The sequence below is a fragment of the Rattus rattus genome, chromosome 2, assembly GCF_011064425.1.
Source record: "Rattus rattus isolate New Zealand chromosome 2, Rrattus_CSIRO_v1, whole genome shotgun sequence".
NCBI classification, from domain to species: domain Eukaryota; kingdom Metazoa; phylum Chordata; class Mammalia; order Rodentia; family Muridae; genus Rattus; species Rattus rattus.
In genome coordinates, this window is record NC_046155.1 from 120,005,151 (window position 1) to 120,025,470 (window position 20,320).

The window sequence follows — 20,320 nt, forward strand, 5'->3', positions numbered from 1 at the left end:
CGCCGCCGCCACCGTCGCTATGGACACGAAGGCGGCCCCTATTGCAGTAGCGTTCTGGGGGCGTGGCTTTCCCGGGAACCACACCCACTTTGGCGCCAGCAGAAGCCATCTTGGTCCCCGGCTGTCTGCGTTTACCTGGTGCGTCTGGAGGTCCGCGTGTCTGGGAACCCGTGAATGGCCAAGACGTATTCTTCCAAGGCATTATGGGACTTGTAGTCCTCCCATATTAGCTCGGGTTAGCACCTTTTCTGCTCCACTTTTCCTGGAATCCTATGGCCAACCCAAACAAGTCTGTGTTTGGGACAAATAGCTGCTTGTGTTTCTTCTACAGTTTAGAAATGGTGCTATGAAAAAATTCCCGCCCTTAACAGGGACAGCAGTGATTAAAGCAAATGTCTTCCAAGGTTTCACCTGGATAAGTTGAACCAGCTCCATTAACTAACTACAGAATAAGGCCAGCAAGGTGGCCCAGCGGGTAAAAATGCTAGCTGACAATCCAGGGGACTTGAATTCGACCTCCAGAATCCACATGGTGGAAGAAGAAAACCAAGACAACAGTAAATTGTCCTCTCACTTCTACACCCACAACTTGACGTGGTACCCACAACTATAAATAATTACTTTTGTAACTTAAAGAAAAGGAAATAATAGAATGACCTCATTCAGTTGCTCCGTCATTGTCACTTTCCTATACTTGGCACCCCTGCCCCCTACTTTGAATTCCACAAGCTTTCTTCATCAAACCCAGCCCAACATGTAATTCAGATTATTTTGTTGTGGCAAAATCCAGAGAAGAATTGACACCCCCCCCCTTTTTTTTTTTGCAGAAGGTACATTGAAGTGGGAATTTCTGGTTTCTTTGGGGACTTAGTTACGTCATATGTTTTTCTGAAGCAGAGACAGCTGAGAGAACGTCTTTCTGAAGTAGACATGAGAAAGGATGTGTGATGGTTGGAAAGAATATAAACATACTCCACAGACAGTGTGACAAGGCTCTTGCACTGGGTCGCCTTGCACTGCGTCGCTGATCTTCGCTTGTCTTGACTCCATAGGGACTAACTTGCCAAAGAACTTCCTGGGACATCCAGGTGGCTTCTTGCCACTTCTGCTGACTCCTGCTGATCTGTGGTGCCTCTCAGTTTCTTCTGGATCTACTGCTGCTACTGATTCCTGTTTGATGTTTGCCCATTGGACTGGACTGCTGCTGCTGACTCATGTCTGCTGTCTTAGACTGGACTGCTAATATCCTGACAAAGAGATATCCCAATCTTCCTAAAGAACTACTTCTAAACCCTTCCATAACCCTCAATTCCTATTAGCCTTTCTTTTCCCTACCTCTGGTAGGTGGACTAGAAGGATGTTGAAGCTTTCAAGAACCCTAATTAAAGTAGGTTTTGAAAAAATCTAAGCCTCCAGTACAAGGATATGAAACCTTCTTACTCTGTTGTACTCAAAGTTTGCTAAAGTAACCAGTTATACAGAAACAGAAGGTTTTTCAGCCTTTCAAAAATTTAAAATATTTGTATTTTATGTGTATAAGCTTTTACCCACATGTATGTATGGGGACCACATTCTTGCTTGGTGCCTGTGTAAGTCAGAAGAGAGTGTCACATCCTTTGGGAGTGGAGTTATACATGGTTGTGAGCCACCATGGGAACTGATGGGAACCGAACCTAGGTCCTGTGCAAGTTCAACAAGTGCACTTAACCAGGGGGGCATCTCTCTAGCCTTTTTATTCTTTAACATTCTTATTCTATGTGTGTCTGTGTGTGCCTGAGTGCATATGTGGGCACAGTGCCAGAGGAGGGCAGAAGACGGTGCTGATTTCCTGTAACTGGAGTTACAGGTGGTTGTGAGCTGTTATGTTGGCGCTGGGAACTGAACTCAGATCTTCTGGAAGAGCCAGTGCCTATAACCACTGAGACATTTCTCCAGCCCCTCTTTTATTCTTTTAAAGTTGTATTTATTAATTTTTTTTTTTTTTGGTTCTTTTTTTTTTTTCGGAGCTGGGGACCGAACCCAGGGCCTTGCGCTTCCTAGGTAAGCGCTCTACCACTGAGCTAAATCCCCAGCCCCGTATTTATTAATTTTTTGTAGATATTTTTCATGCTTTTATGCCTGAGTACCACATCACGTGTGCAATGCTCTCAGAGGCCAGAAGAGGTGATCAGTTCTCTGGAACTTGTGTCACATGCGGGTGTTAGTGGCCATGTGGGTGTTAGGAACCAAACCCTAGTTCTCTACAAAAGCAGTTAGTTAAGTGCTCTTTTTTTTTTTTTTTTTAAAGATTTTATTTATTGTATATGAGTACACTGTAGCTGTCTTCACCAGAAGAGGGCATCAGATCCCATTACAGATGGTTGTGAGCCACCATGTGGTTGCTGGGATTTGAACTCAGGACCTCAGGAAGAGCAGTCGGTGCTCTTAACCACTGAGCCATCTCTCCAGCCCTAGTTAAGTGCTCTTAACTGCTGAACCATCTCTCCAGACTCTCCTCTTTTATTTTTAAAATCATTATAATTTTTTTAAAAAAGAATTTTTGTTCTTTGACAAGTTCATGCATATATTTTGATCATATTCACCTTGTAATTCTTATTCTCTCCCACTGCCTTTGGAACCCTTCTGCCAAACACACTCCCCTCCTAATTTCATTTGTTTTTGTTTTCGTTTTTTTCTGGAGCTGAGAACCGAACCCAAGCACTCTACCACTGAGCTAAATCCCCAACCCCTCATGTTTTGTTTTAATAACTGAGTTTAATTAGGGTAACTTGCACGTACATCAGTGTGGAGTTATTTACTAGGTCATGAACAACTTTCCACCCATTACAGTCAAGAAAATTAACTCCCATTTTCCCAGCAACTATCAACTGCCAAAAAGCTACTCAGCTAGAGGGGGTGCCTCATGTACCCCACCCCCACACTGGAATGTTGACATGAACTGCCTTATGCAGGTCTTTGAACCAGTCTCTGTGAACTCATGATTGCGAGTGCAATGTCATGTCTACGTGACTTCATTTTACAGGACTCCTCATCCTCTAGTCCTGTCTTCTTTGTCTCTACGATTCCTGGGCCTTGGAGTGTGGACGGAGGAATCTATGTGATTTTCTTTTTGTACATTCAAGAATATTTGTATTATAGTCAACAAATCTGCTGTCTTGTTACTCATTAAAGGGGTTTCAAATGAATAGACAAGCATACATTACATGTGCAGGAAGATTGCACCCTAAGGTTATGCTACCCCTGACATCTAAGCTTTAAACATATATTTTGTCTTCAATAAGGCCAGTTTAATACATGCTTATTTATTCTGAAACCTGGATCAAGCTCTTCCTTTAAATTTAAGATGCTGTTGAGAATATTTTTTCGGGAGAATGAGTCATAATTTATATGGAAGCCTGTAAGATACATATGCCAAGTGTACAATTTATACCTGAACTGCCCACATTTTTCGTTTGAAATTTATACCTGGTTATTAAAAAGGGAAAGTATGTATTTAGGACTTGATGTATCTGGTCAAGCTCTTTGCTACAGTTCTCAAGATCGTTGTCACTGACTCTGTAATGTAATCTGGTAGTAACTTCATAACTCATATGTGATGATTTGTATATGCTTAGCCCAGGGAGTGGCACTATTAGAAAGTGTGGCCTTGTTGGAGTAAGGGTGTCACTGTGGGGGTAGGTTTGGAGACCCTCCTCCTAGCTGCCAGAGCGTGCTCAATCTGTTCCTGGCTTCCTTCAGATAAAGATGTAGAACTCTCAGCTCCTCCTGCACCATGCCTGCCTAGATGCTGCCATGCTCCCACCTTGATAATAATGGACTGAACCTCTGAACCTGTAGGCTAGCCCCAATTAAATGGTGTCCTTTATAAAACTTACATTGGTCATGGTGTCTGTTCACAGCAATAAAACCCTAAGATATCATATAAATACATTTGCATAAAAAATAAGGGTGGGGCTTTAAGACAGCTCAGCAGGTAAAGCAGCCAAGCCTGAAGACTTAAGCTAGACTTAAGCTAGCCTCCGGAATGCTAGGATATGAGTAATCAACAGTGACATCTTTAAAAACTTCTCGGATTGACTCAACTACAGGTTGTACAGACTTCGCTGTAGAAAGATCCCTGGGGTCCATCAACTGTTAAAGACAGCACTACCATCGTGGGAAATGCCAACTGGAGAGACCTCAGTACACACTGTACCAGGTCTGGCATCTCGCTGCTGCCTTGACTTTGTTATTAGCTGCCCGACCTAAGGACGCGACTGTGTCACCATCCTTTCTTCATGTGTCGAATGGAAGCAATAAAAGGACCAGCTCTTCTTTAAGAATAGTAGCCAGCGGGGGCTGGAGAGATGGCTCAGCGGTTAAGAGCACTGACTGCTCTTCCAGAGGTCCTGAGTTCAATTCCCAGCAACCACATGGTGGCTCACAACCATCTGTGATGGGATGTGATGGGATCTGATGCCCTCTTCTGGTGTGTCTGAGGACAGCGACAGTGTGTTCATATAAAATAAATAAATAGGGGTTGGGGATTTTGTCCAGTGGTAGAGCGCCTGCCTAGGAAGCGCAAGGTCCTAGGTTCGGTCCCCAGCTCCAAAAAAAAAAAAAATAAATAAAAAAATCTTAAAAAAAAAAAAAAAGAATAGTAGCCAGCTGTGGCAGCCCATGCCTTCAATCCCAGCATGGAGGAGCCAAGGCAGTTGGATCTCTGTGGCTTGGAGGTCAGTCAAGGCTACATAGTGAGACCTTGTCTCTCAAAACACAACCCTTACTACACTTATTTGGTGCAGGTGTGGGAAGTGAACGATCCATTTGCGGGACTTGGCTCTCCTTGAACTAAGTGGGTCCTAGGAATTGAATGCCTGTCATTGTGTTGATGGCACAGGGTGTTGAAGCCCCCTGAGCTATCTCTGTGGTCTATGACCAGCATTTTTAAAACAATTTTTGAGGTAATCTCAGTATATGGCCCAAACTGCAAACTAGCTTTGAATTCACTAGTCAACTCTGTTACTGGGAGCTAGAAAAAAAGGATAGATTTTTCTTTCTTTTTTTGAGAAGTTGAGCTCCTGGATGAAGCAATGTCAAATACAAGGGGTGAGGGGCAAAGTCAGCCAATAAAGCAGCCATAGGCAAAGCTGGAGCCCCAGAGATTCAGGAAAACTACGACAGGGTTCTTTGATTTGGAGAGTCTGAGGGGAGCTTGGGCTACTGAGCTCACACTCAGGAGGCAGAGGCAGGCGGAATCTCTGAGTTCAAGATCAGCTTGGTGTACAGGGTGAGTTCCAGGACAGCCAGGGCTACACAGCGAGACCCTGTAAGAGTCAGTGGCGCACAAAGGGACAAGAGCAAAGGTAAGACAAGGTAGCTGGCTGCATCCATAACCAAAGGTGAAGAAGTCCAGATAGCAACCGGTGTAGTAAGAAATCTAATGGGATCATTAGAATCTAGGGTAGACATCAGAATGGTTGTTTTCCACAAGTACTTTGAAGAAATCGTTAAAGAGAAGACTGATTGTTTTCTACTGTCTATAGAACTGTTTTCCTGAAGGAGCTTTGCAGTCCTCCTAGACAGTCCCGGCTCACTGGAATGTGCGGTGTTGGGCACTGCAGACGGCACACGGTAAGGACTGAAGCTGCAGGGTGTGATGGCTTTCAGGAACAAACAGACTAGGTTTGGCATGAGAACTTTGTCTTATCCAAAACAAAACAACACAAAACAAAAACAACTTTTGTGTAACAATCAAGAAATATGCTTTTGGGTGGCTGTTCCGACATTGAGGCTGGATCTCCTTGCTGCCCACAAGGTCATATTTTATACTGGAGTGACCCTCTTTCTTAGATCGACCTACAAGTCTCAGAACACTGACAAACCAGGACTTTAAGACTCTCACACTCTTCATTTAATTTTTTTTTTTTTCCTTAGCAGGGTGGTGGTGGTACAGACCTTTAATGCCAGCACTATGGAGGCAGAGGCAGGTAGATCTGGCCCACGGAGCTCCAGGACAGCCAGACAGCCAGGTCTGCACTCAGAAACCTTGTCTTGAAAAACAAAACAAAGCAAAATTCCTTTTTACATTTACTTTTTAAAAAAATCTTGTTTTGAGATACATTTGTTGTGTGTGTGTGTGTGTGTGTGTGTGTGTGTGTGTGTGTGTGTGTGTGAATATATCGTGGTGCACATGTGAAAGTCAGAAGACGACCCTTTACCCTATGGGTTCTGGAGGCTGAACTCAGGTCAAGAGATTTGGCAGCAAGCACTCCTCCCTCTGAAAAGGTAGGAGCTGGCCCTTCATGGTACATCTGTTACCCAGGGGCTTCTCTAAGAAGAGAGGTGAGAGGCAGCAGAAACATTCATGAGAACACATTCACTCAGTGCTTTCTTTGCAGTCCTTAAGTGGGAGGTGGGGAAGGCAGTCATGACCTGAAATACACAAATGGACTGACCACAGCCTTTGGGAAAAGGCCTCCAGTCAGTCAGCAAAGAAAACGCTCCTGAAGGATCACTGCTCTTCCTGGGCCATCAGGGCCACCAGCGCTGCCTGTACCTCATCTGCCTGAGTTTGGGGCAGCAGACAGTCCTGAATGAGGGCCACTGCAGCTGCCTCGGTCAAGCTGCTGAAGTCCTGAGATGTTTTGACAGGGAGGTGGCCGGCCAGCTCACAGAGGGCAACATTGAAAGCTCCACTTTCCTTAATTCCAAAGCTGGACTTCCGGGCCCACAGAATGACTCGGATCCCACTGAGGTCTGAGGTAGATGATGCCTGCCCGGGTGGAGCTCCCCGGGTTACAAATAAGTTATGGGCAATCTCATGGTCACTCAAGTAGTCAGTAGCTTGGCATACCCTGCTAATTAACGCTTCCAAATCAGGCCCTGGCCCACTCGTGTAAAAGAGGAAGCCAGGAGCTGGGAGGGCTTGCAACAGATGTATATAGCCTTTCGGGTCCAGGGGTGTGCTTGGCGCTCCCTCCACAGGCAGTGGGTGGGCCAGGTAGTAGCCATGCAGGTGAAGATGGTTCACAGAAGCCAGACCTCCCAGGCTGTTGAAGCCGACCCGGAAGCCTGGGTGCTGGCTCAGTAGTACAGCTTCTAACCCCACCCTCAACACTCCGGGTAGCAGCCTTTGAGGAAGCCCATGAGTAGGTGTGGGTACCAGCAGCACATGGCCCCACTCCAGGGGGCTGACATTGATCACTACAAGGACGTCTTCTTGCTTTGGAGCAGCTGGGCCGTTAGGCTCCCTTTGCATACGGAAAAGGACTTCTCCGGGTTGGATTTTATTGAAGTTAAACTGTTCCGGGTCAAACTCCTGCCTCACACTTTTGATATTTTGGGGGCGCCTCCTCTGTATCCCTCGCTCTATATTCAGCTGAGCTACAAACCCCACGGAGCCAGGGAGGATTTGGGTCTGCAGATCTTCGAGGCGGTATCGAAACAGGCCGAGCTCCACCCGCTGCCTCCATGCAGAGCAGAGGGCAGAGTCAAAGCGAGACAGTGGAAGTGAGTTCAGAGCGCTGGGTGAATTCTTTGGCCACTGAATTTCCTTGCTGACGAGATCCTTCTGTCCGTAGACAAAGTCCGGGATGCCGTGCTCCTCCCAGTCCTCAGGATTTGGAGGCAGCAGATAGGAAGTTTCCTGAGAACGATGTGGAACGGCCATGAAGGCTACCTGAAACAGATGAGAAGTACATAATTGCACGAGGCCAGCTCGTTTCCAATGACCTTCTCTGAATAATCTTCCTATTCTGATTATAACAATGGTAGGAGTCTGTCACCATGCCTCAGAAAATTGTGGAGGTCAACGATTTGCTGCTCACAGCCAGGGCAAAGGATTCCAGATCCTTCAGATGGAGAACAGGGATAATGTGACATTCAAGGTTCGATGCAGTGGGCACCTTCTCACCCTGAATGTCACAGATACGGGGAAGGCAGAAAAACTGAGTAGTCCCCAAACCCACACAGCCCCCGGTTTGGAAGCAAAGGAGAGGAAATGAACCAGACGCCCTCATTTGGACTGTATTTAAAAAAAAAAATCCCGAAATGTCAAATGAAATTTAAAAGTAATAGAGTGACCTTTGTAAAATATTTAGATAGCAGAGACATTGTTCTTAATTCTAGCATCTGCAAATGAGGGTGTTTTTACTGAATTAAAAACATATTCTGGGGGGCTGGAGAGATGGCTCAGTGGTTAAGAGCACTGACTGCTCTTCCAGAGGTCCTGAATTCAAATCCCAGCAACCACATGGTGGCTCACAACCATCTGTAATGGGATCTGATGCCCTCTTCTGGTGTGTCTGAAGACAGCTACAGTGTACTTATATATAATAAATAAGTAAATCTTAAAAAAAAAAAAAAAAACCATATTCCGTGGGCCTTGAGAGCTGTCTCAGGGGTAAAGGCGCTCGCCCGCAAGCCTGGCAACCTGAGTTGGATATCCTAGATCCACATGGTTGGAGAAGAGAACCAGCTCTTGCAAGGTGTCCTCTGACCTCCACGCATGGACTGCACCTGCTCACTGACAAATATATATAATACAAACATAAGAACGCATTTTCAGCTGGCTGTGGTGGCACATGCCTTTAATCTCAGCCTTCAGGAGGCAGAGGCAAGGCTAGTCTACATATTGAGTTCCAGGGCAGCCAGGACTACATAGAGAGATCCTGTCTCAAAAATCAACCAGCCAATCAAAAATACATTTACACAAACACAGAGAGAAAAGGACCTCTCAAAAGATAAAGATGAAGAGACTGGCAAGACAGCTCATGGAGTAGAGGCACTTGCTGCCAAGCCTGATGACTTTAGTTCTGTGCCCTGAAACTCCATATTAAACAGAACAGACTCCTGCCAGTCCTCTTAGTGTCCATGCCCATCCATACACAAACCAGTAAGTGTAAATCTAAGAACATTGTAAATAAAGTGACCAGTTCAAGGGAGACACTTGGGTCTTCACATGCATGTAGGTGTACACATACACACAATTAGAAAACAATGAATGTATGTATGTATGTATATGTATGTATGTATGCATACATGCATGTATGTTTTGAAGGAACTGGAGAGATGGCTTAGTGGGTAAAGCGCCTTGCAAATGTGAAGAACTGAGTTTGAATCCTGCTTTAGTTAGGGTTTCCATTGCTGTGAAGAGACATCATGACCAAGGCAACTTTTATAAAGGCAAACATTTAATTGGAGCGGCAACCGGTTCAGAGATTTCAGTCGATTATCATCATGGTGGGAAGCATGGCAATGTCCTGGCAGACATGGCACTGGAGGAGCTGAGAGTTCTCATTACAAAGGCAACCAGGAGAAGACTGTCTTCCAGGCAGCTAGGAGGAGGGTCTCAAAGCCCAGCCCCACAGTGACACCCTTCCCCCAACAACGCCACACCTACTTCAACAAAGTCACACCTCCTAATAGTGTCTCTCCCTGGGCCAAGCAATATTCAAACCACCACAAATCCCCAGGACCTAATTAAAGGTGATCACATGATGTGGCTATAATATCAGTGCTCCTACCATAATACATGTGGTAGCAGGTATGTGTGCACACCCACACATGTATCACACACAAACATCATATAAACTCAACATCCTCTCTCATACACACACAGATACACACACACACACACACACACACACACACACAGACACACACACACACGGCTGGGGATATAGTTCAGTTCATAAACTACTTGCTTAGCATACACCAAGTCTTGGGTTTGATCCTAGGACTGAATATTCTGGGTGTGGTGGCACAAAGCTGTGAACCCAGCACTTGGCAGATAAGTTTATTGAGCATTGCATTGACTACGTAGTGAATCTGGGGCCAGTCTGAGCTACATGAGATCCTTTCTCAAAAAATAAAATAAAAATCAGACTGAGAGTCAGGGCAGTGATGCACACCTTTAATCCCAGCATTTGTCAGAACCACAACAGCCTACAGAGTAAGAATCTGCAGGAGAAAGAGAAAGAGGGGAGATAAGGAGGGAGGAAGGGAGGTAGAGATAAAAAAGGAGAGGGAGACAGAGGTAGACCAGCTTCAGTCTAAATGTGTTTCCCTCGCTTTGCTGGTCTGGACATGCAAATTGGTAAACCAGAAAAAGAAAAGAAAAAAAGATATATAGAATTCAACCTAAGTTTTACAGGTCAGTTTTTCTGAACTAAAATACAAATGGCCAATATTTTTTAAAGTGTTCACTATTTTGGCCATCAGGGAAATGCAAATTAAGATGCTCTGAGGGGGGCTGGAAAGATGGCTCAATGGCCAAGAGCACTTGCTGCTCTTTCAGAGGTTCAATTCCTAGCACCCACATGGGATCTGACGCCCTCTTCTGGCCTCTAAGGGCACCATGCACCATGCGATGCACTGACATACATGTAGGTAAAACACCCAATCATATAACAATTAAATTTAAAACGAGCTAATCAGAGGTGGACCATGACAGTGCACGTTTATGATCCCTGGGCTGGAGAGGCAGGAGAATAAAAATGTCAAGGCCAAGGGGCTGGAGACACAGCTCTGTAATTCAGGGGACTTGGTGCTCACAGGACTGGGGTTCTAATCCCAGATCAGGTGGCTCCCAACTGTCTGCAACTCAAGCTTCAGGAGGTCCAACATCCCCTGGCCTCCACGGCACCTGCAGACACATGTGTGCACACATTCAATTCACAGACACACAAAATAAAAGTATGAAAATTACAAGAAAATTAAAAATAAAAATAGCTACAGCTATCTAGCCGGTTCCAGGCCAATAAGAACCACACAAACCTATTTAACAATAACCAACCAAAAGAAAAGAACTGTCCTCATAGAAAAGTGACTGCTTTGGGCATCACCACAGCCTGCCCATCACTTAGTTTCTAAATGTCGTGGAAATCACTCATGGAAGTAGTGATGAGTCATATGCAGATGGTTACCTCACTACACATGCAGGAAAAACTGTCACTCAGTAAACACTCACTGAGCGAGTGCCATTGCTCAGCTCCAGGAAGGAGATCATGGCTCTCAGAGTTCCTCATGAGGTTTGCAGAATGGAGGAGAAAGACTTTATCCCAACAATAACCAGAGTCAACTGAAACTGCAGACATGAGGCACAACGTGTGGGACAGTGCTGGATCCTCTGTGTAGATCCTAGGAGGCTTGCACAAGGACGCTGCTGTAGGAGGGAACAGGAGCTGAGAATGCACAGTGGCTCAAACGTGGGGAGCCAAGAGGAGCAGAAAGGAGGAAGCCTGGTCACAGAGTGCCAGGATTGGGGCTGGAAACCATTAGCCATGTCTGGGCCGTTTTTGTAAACCACCTTCACTTTGGCTGTAGTGACAAATTCCAAAACTAAAGTCATTTGGTTTCTAGAACTAAGGTGACTTGTTTTTCTAGATTCCTTCCTTCTGTGCCTTATGCATACCCCTCAACCCCAAGTAACGGCTGGCCGTGAAAGATACTTACTGATCACCTGACACAGATTCATTTCTTACTCCAGGCAATGGCCAGTTGCAGGCCAAAAGAGGAAGGCTTCCAACCAGCCTCCATGCCAACCTTTTCTGCCTCAGACTGTCAGCCTATCCCCGGGCAGTAGTTTTCATTCTTGCAGGTCTGTCATAAACAAAAGACTGTTACTGCTCTTTATTCCCTTGTCTGTTTTCCTTGTCCCCCATCTTACTGAGACATAATATGTTTTTTCCTTTCTGTTCTTGTTTGACTTACTTATTTTTGGGTACGAGGAGATTGAAGCTAGGGCTTTAACATACTGACTTGAGTTACAAACAGCACTGGTTGTTTTTGTTTGCTTTTGGTCAACTTGACATAGACCGAGACCTATCTGGGGAGAGGAAATCGCAACTGAGGGGCTGACTCCATCAGACTGGCCTGTAGGCAAGTCTGTAGGCATCTCTTGATTAATGATTGACATAGGAGGGGCCAGCACACTGTGGGTGACAGTACCCCTGGGCATATGGTCCTGGGTTGAATAAGAAAGCAGTTGGAGGGGTTGGGGATTTAGCTCAGTGGTAGAGCTCTTGCCTAGGAAGCACAAGGCCCTGGGTTCGGTCCCCAGCTCTGAAAAAAAAAAAAAGAAAAAAAAAAAGAAAAAAAGAAAAAGAAAGCAGTTGGAGCATGCTATGAGGAACAAGCCAGTAAGCAGTGTTTCTTTATGGCTTCCTCTTTTTTTTTTTTTTTAAATAAGTATATATAAGTACACTGTAGCTGTCTTCAGACACACCAGAAGAGGACATCGGATCTCTTTACAGATGGTTGTGAGCCACCATGTGGTTGCTGGGAATTGAACTCAGGACCTCTGGAAGAGCAGTCAGTGCCCTAACCACTGAGCCATCTCTCCAGGCCTCATGGCTTCCTCTTAAGCTCCTGTTTCCAGGTTAACATCTAGACTTTACTCAGTGATAGAGTTAACCTGAGAGTTGTAAAATGAAATAAACCCTTCTGCAAATTGCTTTTGGTCATGATGTTTTTATCACAGCAATAGAAACCTTAAGACACATTACTAATCCCCTACATCATCATCATCATCACCACCACCACCACCACCACCACCATCATCATCATCATACAAGTCTACTAAGTAGCTGGGTTTACAGATCTGTGTCACCAGGTCCAACTTATTTATTTAATAACTTTAAGCTATACATGCTCAGGATTAATAAAGCTCAGAATTAGAATGAGTTAGAAGGATCAAGAATAAATCTGTGCACTAGGAGTCTCACTGGGTATACCAAGCACACTGCATGCAGGCAGTAGATGGCCAACTCAAAATGAACTCAGTGGTATTTTGGGATTATTCATTTATAATCTTGCCTTTTACTGATATATCACGGGTTGGGGGTCAAGGAGAATGAATCTGTATTAGCTTCTACAGCGTTTCTCAACCTTTGAGTCATGACCCTTTCACAGGGTCACCTAAGACCACTGGAAAACATGATGATTCATAACAGTAGCAAAATTACAGTTACGAAGTACCAACAAAATAATTTTATGGTTGGGGGTCACCAAAACGTGAAGAACTGCATTAAAGGGTCACAGCAGTAGATGGGTTGCAAACCGCTGCTGTTAGAGGAACAGAATTGATGAATATTTATTAAGAGGGGATTTGTTAGGGGTTTACTCAATATGGTCTGGACTGATCAACAGCGGCAGCTGCTCACAAGAGTGTCTCAGCAGTCCCAATCCGGTGCTGAAGGCCTGGAGGGTTCCTAGAGAGCTGTTGGTCTTCAGTCTGAGTTGGCAGCGGAAGACGATGATTCTAATGTCATCAAAGGAACTCCTTAGTGGCAGGAACAGGATAGACACTTATCAGCAAGCCAAGGCAAACAGGCCAAAAGTCGAGTTTCCAATCTTCCGTTTCCCTTTTGTACAAGTGGTCACCTGAGCACACTGCGCAGTAGGTCTTCCTGATCAAGAAAACCCCTCACAGGAGTGCCCAGCAGTTTGCCTTCTACTTGACTCCAGATCCAGTCAAGATGACCATCAAGATTAACTCTCGCAGAATCCACGTTTCCTCCTCCCAGAAGCTTGGACTCTTTCACTCAGTGTAAATACGTTCATTCATACAGGCATCTGATAATTATTTGAATGTCCTGAAGGAGAGAAAGGCAATAGACCAACCTCGGTCCCTACTGCTGGAAGTTCGCAATTTATGGGAAGGATCAAAGGAGACACGTCAGCTGTGATGATAAAACAGCAGTGGGGACCTGTGGACATAACTGACCTCTAAATGCCCGAGTCCCGACACATTACTGATATTGAGCCTATGTTTGTAAAATGGAAGCCTACCTTGTCAACTGTTCCACGAATGGGCGATAACTGCACAATCCAGTAAACAGCTTCAAGAGCCACTTCGAGAGCAAGCTAAGCTTCTTGTGGAAGAGCTGGCACGGTGGCAGAGGCTGCAGCTCTTGTCCAGTGAGACTGTCTAGGATTGCCTCTATCGGCAGAGGGGCACCGGATTTCCTCCAGCCCGGGAGCGAGTCTGGAGGTTACCCGCCTCCACCCAGGGCTGGGGTCTTCTGCATTTGCTTTAGGTGAGGCGGATGCATCTGAGGGCTTTGAGCACAGACCGGTCCCGGAACTCAGCAAGGCGTGGGGTCCGCGACGCAAGCGCAGTCTGCATCACGTGCGCGAGGCGGGGCTATAAGGCCTGGGCCCCGCCCCGGCGCGTCCGGCTCCTCCCCGGGCCCTCCCTCCAGCTCTCCTGGGCCCGTGGGGAGCCGGGACTGGCCCGCTGAGCGGCGCTGAGGGTGCCTGGGCACTGTAGGCAGGGGCGGGCCCGGGGGCGGAGGCCGAGCAGCGGTTGCTGCGGGGACTGGGCGGGGACGCGGCCCCGAGGACGGAAGTGAGAAAGTTGCCGGCGTCCCGGGGAGAGTTGGCCCAGCTGTGCGCGCACCGCGGCGATGGGAGGTTCGGGCAGTCGCCTGTCTAAGGAGCTGCTGGCCGAGTACCAGGTGCGCGGGGCGCTAGTTCTCGCGGAGCTCGCGTGCGGGCCCGCGCAGGGGAGTGGGGTTCGGGAACAGGTGGCGGGTCGACCGTGGCTTTCGGGCCGCTTGCAGACACTTGTCTGGATTTGCCTTTCAGGACCTGACGTTCCTGACCAAGCAGGAGATCCTCCTGTGAGTGCTGCCCTGACCCCCGTCCTCCAACTCGGGATTGCCGTGGGGAGGGCTTTGCGGGTGATTTTTCTAGCGGGGCAAGAACTGGACGCCTCACCTCCGAGGGCGGGGCCATGCTTCAGGGACGTCAGGATCACTGGTTCTGGGATCGGAGGCACAGAGTGCAAGTCCCGCCCGCGTCCGTGCCTCACCTCTGCATCATGCAAACACTTCTGTGTATCCAGGAAAAGTTGAACTGTTTGAGCTGCGCTAGCCTCCTCACTGCCGAGCTTCCTGCTCTCGTCCGAAAGAAACTGCTGTGGCTCATGCGCACTTTGCCCTCCAGCAAAAACAAAATGCCTTGAGCTCGTAACAATCCCAACTTTACCTGTTTAATTCAGTAACCGTTAACGTTTACTGAGCCCTTACTCTGTCCAGAAGCTGCTGAGTGATTCCCACATTACTTAAGTATTCAGGAGGAGGTTACAGATGAAGGAACCAGGTTCAGAGAGTTCTGGTAACTTGACTATAAAGCACACTGTAAGTTATCTGATCGCCAGGGCTCTTGAGTTAGGTTCCTAGTCTCCCTGTGGCTATGAAATTCCATTGGGAAAGAGGTGGTGGCTGAGAGGAGTCACTGGAGTGAAGGTGAAATGTGGTTTTGTTACTGTAATGTTAAGAGTCCAGAAACTTGGTCCACGTAGGCAGTCCTAACCAGCTAGGCTGTGCTACCTGCTTTCCACTAGGCCAATTAATGGGACAGTATTGAAAAGCAAATGTATTCAGTGTGGCCACAGTGGGGAAAGGAGCAAAGAGGTCCAATGACCGCCCCTCCCCCATCTCTAAGTCAATCTTCAGGTCCAGCTGATGTGAGGTATTTATTTCAATGCAGGCCAAGAGGTATGTATAACTAAGCAGCAGCCCTGGTCAAGATGTAGTCTCACCATCCTTGTCTCAGCTCCAGTCCCATGAAAGGCCATATGACAAGTTACCAGAATAGTGAAATCTCTTCCTGGTAGACATTTCCTCCTTAGTGGACAACAGGCTTCATCCTTCTCTCAACAGGAGATTATGGGGGAATGCCAGTTTCTCGGTGACATTGTTTCTGTAGTCTGATAGCCAGAGGGACTACAAAGTTTCCTGCTGGACTGTTACAAAGAATGCCTGATACCGAAAGGGAAAGATGGCTCCCGGACTCCCAAGACCAAGTTCTCAGCATGAGATTTATTTGTCGTAGAGGGACAGAGGGCAGGGAATAAGAGACATAGACAGGAGATAAGAGGACAGGAAGAAGGGGAAGGGATCAAGGGAGAGGGGCAAGGGGACAAAGGACTGCCTCTGGATAGAGGAGACAGACGTGGCTCATAGGAAAATGACAATATATAAAGGTACAAGGGGGAAACCCATGTTAGGATGAGGTGCGGAATTTTTATTGGGCTTGTTAACTAGGTGAGTCAAAGGAGGCTTGTGATGGCTGGACTTCAACACTTTGACAGCTGGACCTTGGTAGTCAGTCTTAGGAGGAGGAAGTGGCCAAATGAGGAAATAGATCTTGGGGACTAGCTTTAGGAATGTAGGTTAGTAGCAAGGTAGAAGGAATTGGGCCTTGCAGAGGGAGCAAGGCCGGCCAGAGCTGTGCTCACCAAGCTCCAGCTAGCCAGAGACCCTTCAGATACAGTGTCTGCAGAAACAGGTTAAGTTCTTTGTAAATACCAACCCTAAGAAGGGACTCCAAGCCTCTGCTGTTTTGTGACTTGCCTCTCTTTGGCTAAAGGTTGCCCAATGACTGGAAATCCCAGTATGCGACTTAATTTCACAGCTGGTATGCAGAATGGGGATGTAGTAGATACAGGGAATACTGCTTGAAGGCACCAATAATTTCCCCTCTGCCAGTGCCCACACCAATAAGTTCCCCTCTCTCTGCCAGTGCCCACAGACGCTTTTGCGAGTTGCTTCCCCCAGAGCATCGGACCGTGGAAGAGTCACTGCATACCCGAGTATCTTTTGAGCAGATCCTCAGCCTTCCAGAGCTCAAGGTTCAGTCCTCTACCCACTTTATCCACCCACTGTCTGCTGCATTCCCTAAGTCTTCCCTGTGATTGTGAGCACATGCCACCACTCCCTGGGGGTTTTCTTTTGATGATGATGGCGTGTAATTGTGTGGGATGTGGACACATGTAAGTGCTGGTGCTTGTGGAGTACAGAAGGCAAGGCCCCTGGTGCTGGGGTTATAGGCAGTTGTGCTAGAGACTGAAGCGAATGGGCTTTTCATCACTGAGTCATCTCTTCAGCCCACTCTTCCCCTTTAAAAACAGTGGTTCTGAGGAGTGACTGCAGGCCTTTATATTTACCGGCTGAGCTAACCGGCCATTTTCTTTTTCTTTTTCTTTTTTTCCAGAGCTGAGGACTGAACCCAGGGCCTTCCACTTGCTAGGCAAGCACTCTACCACTGAGCTAAATCCCCAACCCCCATTTTCTTTTTCTGATGTGGGCTTTTACTACATAGCCTTGACTGACCTTGAACTTGCTTCAATCCTCCTTTCCCTACCATGTGAGCACCAGGATTGCTTGCTATGAATAATAATAATAATAATAACAACAACAACAACAACAACAATAGTAATAATGATAATAAAAAAACAACACCAATCATAATTATAGTTGTTGTTTTTTCCAAGACAGGGTTTCTCTGTGTATCCCTAGGTGTCCTGGAACTAGCTTTGTAGACCAGACTGCCTCAAACTCAAAGTGTCTGATGCATGTGCCACCATCGCCTGGCTTATAATTGTTATTTTGAGACAGGTTCTCATTATGGAGCCCTGGCTGGCCTGGCTGGAACTTGCTGTGTAAACCGGGCTCTCGTTGAACTCTTAGATCCACCTGCCTTTGCCTCCTCGGTGCTAGAATGAGAACATGCATCATAACACTTGTCTGCGATTCCTCTGAAAAGAGCCTGACTGTAACAAAATAATCCCCGAGTTAAGTATATTTAAAAATGACCAGCGTGGTCCAGCCGAGCAGGTTAGCAGATAAAACACTTGCCTTGGGCCAGGGGGTGGTGGCGGTGCACACCTTCAATCCCAGCACTTGGGAGGCAGAGGCAGGTGATTTCTGAGTTTGAGACCAGCCTGGTCTGTAGAGCCAGACTTAGAAGAAGACGAAAACACTCGCCTAGTAGTCCTGATGACCTAGGTTTGATCGTTGGGACCCATGGCAGGAGAAGGAAATTGTCTATGTAAAGTTGCCCTTGATTTCCCCTCGTGTGTAGTGGCATGTGCTCACATGTAATCGGCTCCTCTTGTTGCTGTGCTTAGCATGCCTCCTTCTTCCCGCTGTGACTCTACTTGTGTCGTGTCTAAGTTAGACTCCCAGGAGCCTCTGTGCCTTCCCTGGCTGGCTTAGTGGCCCCTTTAGTGCCCTCCATGTCCTGGTCTCAAAGCCTCCCCTCCAAGCCTGAGCTCCACAGTGCCGAGACTGTAATGAGCTCCTCAGGTTTCCAGAAGGGATCAAGTGTGCTGGTGCACACCTGTAATTCAGCATCTGGGAGGTAGAGGCAGGAGGATCAGGAGTTTGAGGCCAGCCTGGGTTTATGAGATCCTTCCTCAAAAGAAGTCTCCAGTTGAGCTGGCTGAGTAACCCAGCCCTGGCCCTGTGATGTTCACAGAAGGCATTCTTACGTAGGCCAACCCCTTCAAGGAGCGAATCTGCATGGTCTTCTCCACGTCGCCTACCAGAGACAGCCTGAGCTTTGAGGACTTCCTGGACCTCCTGAGTGTCTTCAGTGACACAGCAACCCCAGACATCAAGTCACACTATGCCTTCCGCATCTTTGGTAAGCACTGTGAAAACTACTGGATCCACTCCTTCCCACACAGGAAGTGAGGGCGGGTGCGTGCCTGGGGACTGCCTCTGAGCATGTCCTTGGTGCTCCCTGTGTCTGCTGCCTAGACTTTGATGATGATGGAACCCTGGACAGAGAAGACCTGAGCCGGCTTGTGAACTGCCTCACGGGAGAGGGCGAGGACACTCGGCTCAGTGCTTCTGAGATGAAGCAGCTCATCGACAATGTGAGCTGAGCTTTTCACTAGGCTGCGGGTGTTGGGTGGGAAGGGTTGGAGCTGAAGCCTAAAGCCCTCCTTTCCCCAGATCCTGGAAGAGTCGGACATTGACAGGGATGGGACCATCAATCTCTCCGAGTTCCAGCACGTCATCTCTCGCTCACCAGACTTTGCCAGGTGTGACAGGAGCGCCTGCATTCTGAGTACCCATCTACTCTGGGATGGTATTAGAGGGATGGTTCAGGATATTCTTTCAGAGGGGACCCATCCCACTCCATTTATTTATTTATTATATATAAGTACATTGTAGCTGTCTTCAGAACACCAGAAGAGGGCATCAGATCTCATTACAGATGGTTGTGAGCCACCATGTGGTTGCTGGGATTTGAACTCAGGACCTCTGGAAGAGCAGTCAGTGCTCTCAACCTTTGAGCCATCTCTCCAGCCCCAGTTTTGGTTTTTTGAGACAGGATTTTGTGTTGCTGAGACTGACCTTAAATTCCACCTGCCTTTGCCTCCCCATTACTGATATAGAGGGAATGCACCACCACACCCAGCCTGGACTTTTTGAACCTCTGGTTTCCTTTCCTCTACCTGGATGTCTAGTTTTGTGGTACCAAGAATTGAACAGTTTCAAGCCTGTTGTGCAGGCACAACACTGACACCTATGTCCAGCTCCTCAAACAGGAATCTTGGCTGTGGTGGTGCAGGTCTGTAATCCCAGTACACAGAAGGCAAAGGCAGATTTGGTGCCTATTCAAGGCCAGCTTGGTCTACAGTGAATTCCATACCAGCCAGAACTTGCTTCAGGGGGAAAGAAATGGGTGTGATTAGTCAGGTCTGTACCACCCCTTTCGATCAGAAAACCCCTGGGCTGGGGTCTAGCAGTGGTGGAGTGTGCATGTTTAACAGGTGTCAGGCCCTGGGTTCGATCCCCAGCACCAAACCAAAAGGCCAAAGCCAACTCACTCTTCCCTTGTGCAGCTCCTTTAAGATTGTCCTGTGATGGCTTTCAAGTACCAACATCCTGTCCAAGACCTTTCCACTGCTGAGATGTGGCCAAGGTTATGCCTGCGGTGTCAGGGCCAGAGCCGGCCCAGCCTGGAGAGGGCGCTGCAGAGTCTGGCCCCCTGGCAGGGGAGGACTCTCCCCCTTGTCACTGCTGTTGCCATCACTGTTTTTACTAATTGGTAATAAAGGGTTAGAAATGTTTGACTTCCTTGTATGACAGTAGCAGCAGGACTGGACTTGTAGGAGCCTGTGATCATCCCCACGTCGGAGACACTCAAGTTCATTTCCACATGTGTGGGAACTTACAGAATGGTTCACCAAAGAGAGGTCAGTTTTCCCATATCATCTGAAAACTTAAACACTAGAGAGTAAAAAAAAAAAGTCCTGTCCAGTACCCTGAACTGGGTGCAAAGGAAGGGAATTCATCTTGGTAAGGCCACACTCTACCAGGGGACATCAGTCAGACTTTAGAGAAGGCCTGGAACTCCCAGACAGATAAAACCCAGCGCTAGGCTGGGGAGATAGCTCACTTAGTCAAGTATCTGCCTCACAAGCTTGAGGACCTCAGTCCTTAAGTCCCAGTGCTGGGGAGGCAGAGACAGGAGGATCCCTGGGCTCACTAGCTAGCCACTCTATCCTCACGGTGAACGCTAATGAGACCCTGTC

At 47.3% G+C, this 20,320-nt stretch overlaps 2 protein-coding genes across 5 annotated transcripts; one reads left to right on the plus strand and one right to left on the minus strand.

The window, feature by feature from the left end:
- Nucleotides 1-6,343: 6,343 nt before the first annotated feature.
- On the minus strand, nt 6,344-14,110 carry Gdpgp1 (GDP-D-glucose phosphorylase 1). 3 transcript variants are annotated; one of them, XM_032893362.1, is made up of 2 exons: nt 13,774-14,110; nt 6,344-7,660 (listed from the first exon to the last, which is right to left on the minus strand). In XM_032893362.1, the coding sequence occupies exon 2, from the start codon at nt 7,649-7,651 to the stop codon at nt 6,494-6,496; it is 1,158 nt and encodes a 385-aa protein (XP_032749253.1). In that variant the 5' UTR covers nt 7,652-7,660; nt 13,774-14,110; the 3' UTR covers nt 6,344-6,493. The 3 variants fall into 3 exon arrangements, with proteins under 3 accessions (XP_032749253.1, XP_032749254.1, XP_032749252.1); XM_032893363.1 differs by lacking the exon at nt 13,774-14,110 and adding an exon at nt 13,146-13,363; XM_032893361.1 differs by lacking the exon at nt 13,774-14,110 and adding an exon at nt 8,398-8,502.
- A 135-nt stretch (nt 14,111-14,245) lies between these two features.
- On the plus strand, nt 14,246-19,863 carry Cib1 (calcium and integrin binding 1). Of its 2 annotated transcripts, XM_032893365.1 has the most exons (7): nt 14,246-14,441; nt 14,572-14,606; nt 16,513-16,621; nt 18,267-18,417; nt 18,534-18,652; nt 18,732-18,820; nt 19,628-19,863. In XM_032893365.1, the coding sequence occupies exons 1-7, from the start codon at nt 14,391-14,393 to the stop codon at nt 19,647-19,649; spliced, it is 576 nt and encodes a 191-aa protein (XP_032749256.1). In that variant the 5' UTR covers nt 14,246-14,390; the 3' UTR covers nt 19,650-19,863. The 2 variants fall into 2 exon arrangements, with proteins under 2 accessions (XP_032749256.1, XP_032749255.1); XM_032893364.1 differs by having other exon boundaries at nt 18,732-19,858.
- Nucleotides 19,864-20,320: the final 457 nt, after the last annotated feature.

What these genes read in the sequence shown, in the direction of transcription:
- Gdpgp1 (XM_032893362.1), bottom strand. Translation starts at nt 7,651, where the DNA reads ATGGCCGTTCCACATCGTTCTCAGGAAACTTCCTATCTGCTGCCTCCA.
- Cib1 (XM_032893364.1), top strand. Translation starts at nt 14,391, where the DNA reads ATGGGAGGTTCGGGCAGTCGCCTGTCTAAGGAGCTGCTGGCCGAGTAC. An exon ending in AGCTGCTGGCCGAGTACCAG is followed by an intron (nt 14,442 to 14,571) that starts GTGCGCGGGGCG and finishes TTTGCCTTTCAG; the next exon opens with GACCTGACGTTCCTGACCAA. An exon ending in TGAAGCAGCTCATCGACAAT is followed by an intron (nt 18,653 to 18,731) that starts GTGAGCTGAGCT and finishes TCCTTTCCCCAG; the next exon opens with ATCCTGGAAGAGTCGGACAT.